At 51.2% G+C, this 12193-nt stretch overlaps 1 protein-coding gene across 1 annotated transcript in view; it reads right to left on the reverse strand.

Moving 5' to 3' along the window:
• Positions 1-2447: 2447 nt before the first annotated feature.
• The window catches only part of camk1da (calcium/calmodulin-dependent protein kinase 1Da), a 34847-nt gene continuing 25101 nt past the window's right edge, over positions 2448-12193 (reverse strand). The window contains exons 4-11 of the mRNA XM_056275864.1: positions 12065-12190; positions 11288-11978; positions 10698-10715; positions 6756-6868; positions 5541-5619; positions 5149-5236; positions 4712-5003; positions 2448-3448 (exon numbers count right to left, since the gene is read on the reverse strand). Coding sequence (XP_056131839.1) covers positions 3324-3448; positions 4712-5003; positions 5149-5236; positions 5541-5619; positions 6756-6868; positions 10698-10715; positions 11288-11978; positions 12065-12190 — 1532 coding nt within the window. The 3' untranslated portion in view covers positions 2448-3323. The remainder of the gene's footprint in view (positions 3449-4711; positions 5004-5148; positions 5237-5540; positions 5620-6755; positions 6869-10697; positions 10716-11287; positions 11979-12064; positions 12191-12193) is intronic.

Here is a 12193-nt window from a genome sequence, read left to right on the forward strand (position 1 = left end):
CTTATGGCTAATGGTGGCTAGTGAACCTTGTTGCTAGCCAGTAAAACAGTCGACATTTAATCACTCACTCAGTGCTCTATGCTGCCCCACTGAGGCCAACAGCAGTAACTCCTTTCTTGGCGTTGTTTTGAATGACAAACAGGCATGAATTTAACATGAATTCTCATCACGCCTGTCAGTGGACATGCTTCCATCAAAGCATTCCTATGCAAATGATGAAGTATCGCATTAGAAAAGTCGGATTGAGATGGCAAAATTACATACAGCTCACGCAATGTCGCAATAAAAGTTCGAACCCCAGGCCGTCCCAGGTCCTTTCTGTGTGGAGGTTGCATGTTCTCTCCATGTCTGTTTCCTCCCACAGTCCAAAGACATGGAGGCCAGGTGAATCGGCCGTACTACATTGTCCCTAGGTGTGAATGGGTGTGTCGGCCCTGGGACGGCCTGGTGGCCTGTCCAGGGTGTCTCCCCACCTGCCGCCCAATGACTGCTGGGATAGGATCCAGCACCCCACGACCCTGAGAGCAGGATAAGCAGTTTGGATAATGGACGGATGGATGGATGGATGCTCGCTTTGAGGTGATGGATGCTCACTTGAGAGTTCAGGTGCTAAACGGGCGACGGAAACACGTGTTGAATATCAGCAGCATTTTTCTTGTGGGTGTTGAAGTCTGGACATCTGACGTAGGAAACGTGAAACTACATCCATGGTTTTATTCACTGAAACGGATCTGATGGAAACGCACCTACTGAACATCTTATTATTTTGACGACTTTTGAAAAGTTGGCTTAAAATTCGTTTGAAAGTTTGATGGAAACATGACTACTTTTACTCCAAAACATGCCATCCAATACTCAAAACCGTGCTTTCCAATACTCTGGGCGGGAGATCAGCTCTGGAGATCTGTTTTCATTCTCACGTGGTGACTTGTTCTTTGGCTTTGCAGGGCAGCACAGTGGCGTCCGCCCCGAATCAGTGGGCACAAAAAGTGACGTGTACCTCTCGTGGTGAGCGGGACCGATATGATCAAGTGCTTATCAAAGAAATGGTAGGTGGAGAATAATAGAGACCAAGAGAGCAGGGTGAGTGTTGACAGAAGGAGAAGGGGTGTGTCTTGATACTTGATTGGTTTGACTTGGCTTTCTCAGGTGTGTCAGGAGGATTGGACTGACACACCTGACACAGAACTGAACCGACACAGGGAAGCCACGAGCTTTAGGCAACCATGGAGAGGTATTCGAAAGGCAAATTTTCATACTTGTCAGTGATTTTTAAACATACGTGTTTAAATCCAGTCTTCCTCAAGGGGCCAATCCCACCCACGTGGTACAAAAAGTAGGTTAAAACAGAATGATTTAAAAGCAGCGCTTGTCCCAAGTCTGGAAGAAGGAGTGGAAGGCAGAGGGATGAACTTGTCAGAGACCAGGATGGGATACAAGAAGATCATTAACTAGTCGTCTCTCTCCAGGTAAGCTAGCAGCTGGAGTTAAGCCCTTGGTTTTAATTCATTATTGAATGAGAAAGCTCTACTCTACGGCGCCCCCTGTCTAGCCTCCTCAGGCAGAATTGGATAAAACGAATGCTCTGTGTTGCAAGCGCTGGTCTTTGGCTACAACTCACAATAAAGGGATAGAGTAGAATTGCATCTAATAAAGACATGACAATCTGATATGTCCGAGCAAGCACCCGGCGTTGTACGGTGATGCTCTCTGAGCTGTGTCTAAAATCTACCGAAGGCTTTCAACACGTGAAAGCAAGCATTTCCTCAACCAGAACCATGGGCTGTTGGAGAAAATCCACACTCTGCATCCAACTTGTGAGGATTCAGACGGTGTCAAGAATGTTTCTCAGCGGTCGGGTTGTGAGTATGGTTAATGGCCGCCAATTTCGTCAGCCCCGAGCCACTCGTTAACTGTGGTGCCCTAACGGCTGGACCAGAACATTTACAGAAGAAGGAAAACCGGGAGACGGGTGTTCTCCAATGCACAGTGCTGCCGCAGTATTCCCTGAGCACTTCTGAACTCGGCGCTGCATGGCAACGCAATGACAACGGCTCTGTGGTGAGGTCATGGCTTCTTTAGGAGAAGGGTAGCGGGGGGGGGGGATTCAGCGCCTCTATCTTTGATTTTGTACGAGTGTTTTCAAAAAGCAGGTTAGAGACTTTTCCACAGTAAACTTTTGGACATCTTTTTCAAAACTGCCTCACTCCACCTGCGGCCCACGGTAGTTTAGGAGTCAGAATAGCTAGCTTGACTATCAACATCTCAGCATCACCTGTTTCTGTCTCTGTACTTCTGTGCTGCTCGAGTCGAAGCCTACTTCGTGTTTTCTAGTAGCACATAAGCGTGTCCCCTTAAAGGTTGATTGTAAGAAAAACCTAATAAAGTAAAAAATAATTGGACACACCAGGACGTTTTCAGGAGACCAAGGTCCCCTACGTGGGGATTTAAAAGAAGTTTTACAATCTCTTCTCTCCACCTGATAAACAGTGTTAATAGTGGCTCCAACTGGTGGAACTGCAGAGACCGTCTCTGCACCTGTGAAAACGCACCACATCCTCCCTGTGCAAAAAGATAAAGCGCTTACTTTTGTAACACCGCCCAACAGTCATACGGTACTTGTTAAAGCACTTCTTGAAGCACGTATAAACAAATAAGCCAATGAAAACATGTGCAGGGTCCTAAGATAATAATACAAAATAAAACAACAAACAAAACAATCCAGTTGCCAACTGCCAAACCGAAGCGAGAATAAAGCGAAAGGAAACGATGCAGGAAAGACCAGATTCAAGAGGGAAGCTGACGTTGACTGACAGTGATGAACACCAATGACACCACCCCCACCCCCACCCCACACACACAAACACTGTAGACTAACCAATGGCCAGTAACACTCACAGCAGGCGATGCCCCCTCATTAGTACAGACAGCCAACAGGAGTTCGCCTCATGAACAATCGTCCTCTCAGAGTCAGTAGCCATGCCGTTTGTCAATGTGTCCGATGGTGGGTGGTGTTGGGTGGTGGTGGTGGTGGTTGTCATGCGGTTTGAACCGGTTTGGTGTTTTCCGAGTCCTCTGCTCTCCGTCCTCCCCGATGGCCCATTTTAAGATGGGGAGGTGGTGGGGAGCAGGGCGGGGAGCTGGCTGGGGGGCGGAGGGGAGTTGCGTCATAGAGGAAGTTGCTGAGAGTGAAGAGATATCCATCCATTCATCCGTCCTTACACACTCTCTCTCTCTCTCTTTCTCACTCCCTCTCTCTCTCTCTCACTCTCTCCCTCTCACAACGCAGTTGCCTCCCAGCTGGTTCCCCGCGGGACCTGGCGTCACTTAGTCCCTGTTAACACCGGAGCAGGAACCGCCGAGGGGTGGGGCCGACTGAGCTCTGACCCCACCGCTGTGGTGGAGGCTGCGGACGCCAAACTGCAGGGCGTGGCCGGGGCGGCAACACCTGGCGGGGCAAATCAAACATGAGGTCACCATTGTTTACTTATTTCTGTTAAAGCTATCTGGGAGAAACAAACGTCCTTTATGATACTTCTTTCACTGGCATATTAAAGATAACAGCTATTTCTCTCCAGTTGTATTCGGCCAATTACCCCGCTCTTCCGAGCCGTCCCGGTCTCTGCTCCACCCCTTCTGCCAATCCGGGGAGGGCTGCAGACTACCAAAAGCCTCCTCCCATACGTGTGGAGTCACCAGCCGCTTCTTTTCACCTGACAGCGAGGAGTTTCACCAGGGAGACGTAGTGTGTGGGAGGATCACGCTATTCCCCCCAGTTCTGCTTCCCCCCCGAACAGACGCCCCGACCGACTAGAGGGGGCGCTAGTTCAGCGACCAGGACACACATCCACATCCGGGATCCCACCCGCAGACACGGCCAATTGTGTCTGTAGGGGGGCGTCCGGGTAGTGTGGCGGTCTATTTTGTTGCCTACCAACACGGGGATCACTGGATCGATACCCCATGTTGCCTGGTCAGGCATCATCACAGACACAACTGGCCGTGTCTGCGGGTGGGAAGCAAGATGTGGGTGTGTGTCCTGGTCGCTGCACTAACGCCTCCTCTGGTCAGTCGGGGCACCTGCTCAAGGAGGAGGAGGAACTGGGGGGGAACAGCGTGAGCCTCCCACGCGTCACGTCCCCCTGGCAAAACTCCTCAGTGTCAGGTGAAAAGAAGCGGCTGGCGACTCCACATGTATCGGAGGAGGCATGTGGTAGTCTGCAGCCCTCTCCGGATCGGCAGAGGGGGTGGAGCAGCGACCGGGACGGCTCGGAAGAGTGGGGTAATAGGCCGGATACAATTGGGGAGAAAATCCAAAAAAAAGGTGTCTGTAGGGACACCTGACCAAACCGAAGGTAACACAGGGATTCGAACCGGAGACCCCCGTGTTGGTAGGTAATGGAATAGACCGCCATGCTACCCTGAATGTAATATTTTGTCGCAGTAAATTTACTGTGTTCAGATTCAGGTTAGAGCGGGACTCAAAAGGCCGGTCCAGAAGGAGAGGAGTGTGTATCTGTAGTTTTTAATGCTTGGCAGCAGTATGTGCGCTGTGTTGTGCACCAGCCCTACGCTGAAACTTTCCCATGGGGTTGTGGAAAAACTGCATTTAAGTGTGTTTCTTCCCATGTGGGAGTGTCTCACATGTGTGTCTCGGTCTGATGTGTGGTGCCGGCACCTGTGCAGCACCAGCCAGCCACCCGGTACTCACATTCCTTGCGGAGCGCAGTGCTGGAGCCGTCCACATCAGACATCTTGGCGGGGGCAGGGTTGGTACCCTGGGTCTGGGCCGCCTGGCCGGGGCTCTGGCTCCCGCCGGGGGGGTTAGTCTGGCCCGGGTTCCCTTGGCTCTGGATGCTGGACTGGGCAGGCAGGACCGGCGCCAGTTTCTGGGCCTGGTTCTGTCTGCCTGGAGGGTTGGAGGCGTCCATGCTGCTCCCCATACTGCTGCCCAGCTGTAGCCTCCTCATGTGTCGCACCACCGCCGTGGCGTTGAACGCTTGCTGTGGGAGGAAGGAAGATGAAGAGGAGGGGGAGAGAGAGAGAGAGAGAGAGAGAGAGACCGGTTTGAGGGCTGTGAACCAACGCAACGGAAAACGAGAACTACAAAACACCCAAAGGAGTGTGATGGCGGCGGGCCGAGCTTACCCTCCACTTGCTCTTGGCGAAGTTCTTCCTGATCTGCCGGCTGACGGACTCGTGGATGTTTTTGCAGAGAGCCGTGTCCCCGGCAATCCTGAGACAGACGACCACACAATGAAACACACCAACGCTTTGTCCGCTGATGTGCCGTTTCACGAATCTTTTTGATGCCAGACTGAGCATGTGTCTAGTGTGGCCATGTGTGCGTGTGCATCATGTGTGTGTTAATGTACAGGGGGGCAGGTCTGTGTATCTTTGGGGTTCCATGTGCGTTTCTCTGTGTGTGCAAAGCATGTGACCCAGGTATAGCGATTCTGTAGGTGTGTGTGTGTACATGCATGCATGTAAGTGTGTGTGTGTGTGTGTGTGTGTGTGTGTGTGTGTGTGTGTGCGCTCACCATGGGTGTCTCAGGGCCTGCTCACAGGTGTAACGTTTTACTGGGTCCTTTTCCATCAAACGGCTGATGAAATCCTTGGCTGGAGAAAAGAAAACATCAGGGTAGATCATGTGACAATACTAACCATAAAACACACACACACACACACACACACATCACACTTGCTTCGGAAATAATTCACCTTTTTTATTTTTTTGGACCCCCCCTTTTCTCCCCAGTTGTAATTGGCCAGTTACCCCACTCTTCCGAGCCGTCCCGGTCGCTGCTCCACCCCCTCTGCCGATCCGGGGAGGGCTGCAGACTACCACATGCCTCCTCCAACACATGTGGAGTCGCCAGCCGCTTCTTTTCACCTGACAGTGAGGAGTTTCACCAGGGGGACGTAGCGTGTGGGAGGACCACGCTATCCCCCCCAGTTCCCCTCCCACAGGTGCCCCGAACGACCAGAGGAGGCGCTAGTGCAGCGACCAGGACACATACCCACATCCAGCTTCCCAGCCGCAGACACGGCCAATTGTGTTTTATAGGGACGCCCGACCAAGCTGGAGGTAACACGGGGATTCGAACCGGCGATCCCTGTGTTGGTAGGCAACGGAATAGACTGCCACGCCACCAGGACGCCCAAATAATTCACTTTTACTATCAGTTCGTCCCACAGCCATTACCCTGACATATTAAACAAGTTAGTACACTTTTCTGGCACCTTGCCTGATAAATTGGATTTTCATGATGGGGTAAAAACTCAAGCGTTAATAAAATGATGGGGTAAAAACTCAAGCGCTGACAACCACATTCACACACTTTCTGACTGAGTGACTCTGATACGCTGCGTCAGTTCGTATGCTGGGTTCCTGAGCGGTTTCTCACACTCGATTCCTGTAATCATCACAGCAACGTAACAGCCGAGAAGGAGGGAAAAAACACTGGATAGACCCTGGACATGGTGGTGACTGGTGACCCCCCCAAACACACACACACACACACACACACACACACACACACACACACACACACACACACACACACACTCCACGCGAATGACGTCAGGGTTTAGTGGTGGAAGATGTGGTCTGTGTGGTCCACATGTGCCACACGGTGGAGAGCATAGGAGGAAGGAAGGAAGGAGGGGTGGCAGTTATGGTGGTGGTGTTGGTGTTGTGGGGTGGGGGTGGGGGTATTCATTGGGAGCATATCTCCGGTGGGCTGGACACACACCTGAATCAGATATGTCGTCCCAGTAGGGCGCATCGAACTCGTAGTCGGCTTTCAGGATCTGTTCGAAGAGTCTGGAGTCGTTCTCGTCGTAGAACGGAGGGTATCCACACAGGCTGCAGGGCAGGGGATGAAGAAGAGGAGGCACAGACAAGTGAAAATGTGTCGACTTATCTCCTGTTGGTGAACATACATTTTCTGGACTGATTGTCATCTTACACAATGTCATGATTACACATCATTGCATGTCAATCAATCAATCAATCAATCAATCAATCAATCAATCAATCAATCTTGATCCATTCATCCATTATCCAAACCGCTTATGCTGCTCTCAGGGTCACGGGGATGCTGGAGCCTATCCCAGCAGACACTGGGCAGCAGGTGGGGAGACACACTGGACAGGCCTCCAGGCCATCAGCCCCCCCACCCCCACCCCACACCCCACACACTTTAGTACGGACAATGTAGTATGGCCGATTCACCTGACCTACAGGTCTTTGGACTGTGGGAGGAAACCGGAGCCCCCGGAGGAAACCCACGCAGACACGGGGAGAACATGCAAACTCCACACAGAGGACGACCCGGGGCAACCCTCAAGATCGGACTGCCCTGGGGCTTGAACCCAGGACCTTCTTGCTGTGAGGCAACCATGCTAAACACTGCGCCATCATGCCGCCCCGTCGATCAATATCAACATATCAGTGCAGGAGGTCAAGTGCATGTGCAAAACACACTGCGCCATTGCATAAACAACACTAGAGCTCAGTTCTGAAGTGCATAAATAATCTTCTAAGCTGCAAAATGTCTGATTTTGGTCACGGTGACCTCCCAGAGGGGCGACGAGAGGAACTGATGAAGAAGATGAACTGGGGCGTAAGTAACTAAAAGGTTCCTGCCCACCGAGAGCGACAGACAGAGAAATACGTCCATCTCCATGGATGCATTAATAAATCATCGATTCATACAACGACCAGAAATTGTGTGCAATTGTTATGAACAAATCCACCGCAAATAATCCTTATCCACCTTCATAAGAAACAGTCAGCGTCAGCAGGGTCAAAGGCCACCAGTTGTGAGGTAATGATGGACAGGCGGACGTCTGAGAGGGACTGCTGGTTCTACCATGAAACAATGGAGGGAAGGGTTGCCTGACAGCTGCAGTGCCCCTGAGCGTAACACGTTCAGAGGAACAGCGAGATGGACACCACACAGGACATACCCCCTGGGTTCTTGCAGAGCCTCAACGGAGGATTTTACATTTTCTTCCTGCACCACGCCTGGCGACAGCAAACTTTCTTATTTGGTCTAACAAGAACAGTGGTTAGCACAGTCACCTCACAGCAAGAAGGTCCTGGGTTCAAGCCCAGGGGTAGTCCAAACATGGGGGTCATCCTGGGTCAGAGTAAGAATCAGAACCACTTTGTCGTTTCATTTCATGCACTTGCGCACATGAAATGAAACGAAACATCGTTTCCCCCAGCCCACAGCAGTGCAACACAAAGACAAAAACTACAAGAACACATATATCCAAACTACCACATACGTATATCTAAACTGCATTACATTACATTACATTACAGTCATTTAGCTGACACTTTTATCCAAAGCGACTTACAATAAGTGCATTTAACATAGGAAATCAGGAGAACTACTAGTCATCGGAGGTCATAAGTGCATCTAAACAAGCATCTAAGAGCAAAACCAGTGCTAAAGTAAAAGTGCAAGAAAGAGATTTTTTTTTTAATAAGTGAATACAATAAGTGCTAAGAACAAGTAACAGGGTAGTAGTTCTTAAAGAGGTGAGTTTTCAACCTGCGCCGAAAGATGGGCAGCGACTCCGCTGTCCTGACATCAGTGGGGAGTTCATTCCATCACTGTGGGACCAGGACAGAAACGAGCCGTGACCGGGTCGATCAGCAGCAGGGGCCTCTGAGCGACGGGGCAACCAGGCGTCCTGAGGCAGCAGAGTGAAGTGGTCAGGCGGGGGTGTAGGGCTTGACCATGGCCTGGAGATAGGAAGGAGCTGTTCCTTTCACTGCCCTGTAGGCTAGCACCAGAGTCTTAAACTGGATGCGAGCAGCTACTGGGAGCCAGTATAGGGACATGAGAAGGGGAGTTGGGTGGGAGAACTTAGGGCCGTTGAACATCAGACGAGCTGCAGCTTTCTGAACAAGCTCCAGAGGTCTGATGGCCGACGCCAGGGCGCCAGCAAGGAGGGAGTTGCCGTAGTCCAGCCGGGAGATGACCAGAGCCTGGATGAGCACCTGTGCCGTCTCGTCGGTAAAGAATGGGCGAATCCTCCTGATGCTATAGAGGAGAAATCTGCAGGAGCGAGCAACCGATGCAAAATTTTCAGCAAACGACAGTTGGTCGTCCAACTACCACATATATCTAAACTACCAAATATATCTAAACTACCACATATATCTCAACTATCACATATATCTAAACTACCACAAATATCTAAACTATCACATATATCTAAGCTAAAAAAAATAAATTAAAAAAAATCACTGTCCAGGAGAACGAACACCAGCCAGGATGACTGTTGGAACTGCCGGTCTGCATGGGCTAGCAGTTAGCTTAGTCTGCCCCACTTCCACGTCCTGTCAGACCACTGTCGGTGTTACCTATTTGGGAACAGCTCCAGGAAGGACCACAGCACGCAGCAGACCAGGCTCCCTTAGCCAATCCAATGCTAGCTCCCCCAGCCAGACACCTTTGACACAGCTCCTCGCACTCCACACAACGACACGACAAACACAGTCAAGGCCAGGCGAGGCCGCCGCCAGACCACCCTCGGTGTTATCAGAACTGCCAGTCTGCATGGGCTAGCAGTTAGCTTAGCCTGCCCCACGTCTGCGTCCTGTCAGACTGCCCTCGGTGTTACCTCTTCGGGAACAGCTCCAGGCTCGTGGTCCCTGGGCCCACAGGACACAGCAGACCAAGCTCTCCCAGCCGATCCAGCGCCAGGTCTCACACCCATCAAACGGAGACAAACTTAGAGGCAGACGTGGACAAAGACACTGCATGGACTATACTGAATGAGGCCGCCGCAAACGTGAATTCGCGCCGCCATCTTTCCACCCCAGAGTCGTCCTCTATGTGGCATTTGCACGTTCTCCTTGTGTCCGTGTGGGTTTCCTCCGGGTGCTCCGGTTTCCTCCCACAGTCCGAAGATGTGTAGGTCAGCTGAATTGGTCGTATCAAATTGTCCCTAGGTGTGAATGTGTCTGTCGGCCCTGTGATGGATTTGAGGTGACGTGATTGGATTCATTTACTTGAAGAGGGACGCCACCAGGTGACACGTGGCCTGTCGCCATCTTGTAATCAGAACATTGGGCGAGTTGAGATTAATTAACAGCACTGAGGCATTTCCATGGAAATCGCTCGAGTTGAAAGTATCGCCCAAATCAGCGATGTGTTCTGATTGTGCGTGTTCCTGAGTGTTGTGTTGCAGCGCTCCTCCTACACACAGGGTGAACCATAATTTATAAAAACCAAGGGGGGGGGGTAAAACTCTGAAGTTTTCATAATAAACAATTAAGCTTCATAATTAGCTCAATGAGGAGACTCTTCGGCTAAACGCTCTCGAGAAGACAAAAACAAATCACACCGGTGGAGCGGCGCGGCACCAAACTAACCGTGTTTCCCTCCCTGCACAAAATCCCATTGGAGCCAAATTGGATTTCTGGATGTCACTAAACTGTTACCTCCCCAGAACTCCCCGGCACCATGATCACAGAAACTCATCAGAACCACTTTCTCCTTCAGTACACCCCCGAAAAATACAAGGGAAGGAGAAAGAAAAGTTGTGCTTTCACATTTGCTTAAAGACTCACTCATCACTTGCTTCCCTAAACACACACACACACACACACACACACACACACACACACACACACACACACAGGGGCCTGGGCAATTATCACGCCCGATTACCTGATGCGCTCTTTACACCTGAGGAGAGCACCAGCCAGGCGTGACCACAGAGGGCCCATGTGGCCGCTGGGTAAGCTAGCGAGGTCTGAATCCCCCCGTGCTAATTGCGCTAATCGCTAGCGGGGTGCTGCTACTCTCTGGACAACACACACTGACAGGCTAGACGCTGGAGGCCCGCACCTCCTGCCCCCGTTCACACTACACGCTCACCCAGCACTGACAGACTCAACAGCATGGTGGACGGTGTTTCCCCAGTAAGCCCACCAGACACACACACACACACACACACACACACACACACACACACAAATACCTATACACGTACCCAAACACACATTCATGCAGACGTGTTCTATCTGCCTCTCTCAGATCTATCTGTCTATCTATCTATCTATCTATCTATCTATCTATCTATCTATCTATCTATCTATCTATCTATCTATCTATCTATCTATCTATCTATCTTCCTCTCTCTGCCCACTCTCCCCCTCTCTTCCCACTTCCAGTTTCTCTCTCCATTTCCTCCATCAGAGTGTTAATTTTGCTCGATCATGGGGACAATTCTTTAATCTTTAATATAGAAATGTAACCATTCTTTACTCCCATGCCCAGTGACGAGGGTGTCCCCCAGACCAACATCTGGTTCACCATCTAGTGACACGAGGGTGTCCCCCAGACCAACATCTGGTTCACCATCTAGTGACACGAGGGTGTCCCCCAGACCAACATCTGGTTCACCATCTAGTGACACGAGGGTGTCCCCCAGACCAACATCTGGTTCACCATCTAGTGACACGACGGTGTCCCCCAGACCAACAACTGGTTCACCAACTAGTGACACGAGGGTGTACCCTAGATCAACATCTGGTTCACCATCTAGTGACATGAGGGTGTCCCCCAGATCAACAACTGGTTCACCAACTAGTGACACGAGGGTGTCCCCCAGATCAACAACTGGTTCACCAACTAGTGACACGAGGGTGTCCCCCAGACCAACATCTGGTTCACCATCTAGTGACACGAGGGTGTCCCCCAGACCAACAACTGGTCCACCATCTAGTGACACGAGGGTGTCCCCCAGACCAACAACTGGTTCACCATCTAGTGACATGAGGGTGTCCCCCAGACCAACATCTGGTTCACCATCTAGTGACACGAGGGTGTCCCCCAGACCAACATCTGGTTCACCATCTAGTGACACGAGGGTGTCCCCCAGACCAAACTCTGGTCCACCATCTAGTGACACGAGGGTGTCCCCCAGACCAACATCTGGTCCACCATCTAGTGACACGAGGGTGTCCCCCAGACCAACATCTGGTTCACCAACTAGTGACACGAGGGTGTCCCCAGACCAACATCTGGTTCACCATCTAGTGACACGAGGGTGTCCCCCAGACCAAACTCTGGTCCACCATCTAGTGACACGAGGGTGTCCCCCAGACCAACATCTGGTTCACCATCTAGTGACACGAGGGTGTCCCCCAGACCAAAGTCTG

Source organism: Lampris incognitus, chromosome 3 (genome assembly GCF_029633865.1).
Source record: "Lampris incognitus isolate fLamInc1 chromosome 3, fLamInc1.hap2, whole genome shotgun sequence".
Classification (NCBI taxonomy): Eukaryota; Metazoa; Chordata; class Actinopteri; order Lampriformes; family Lampridae; genus Lampris; species Lampris incognitus.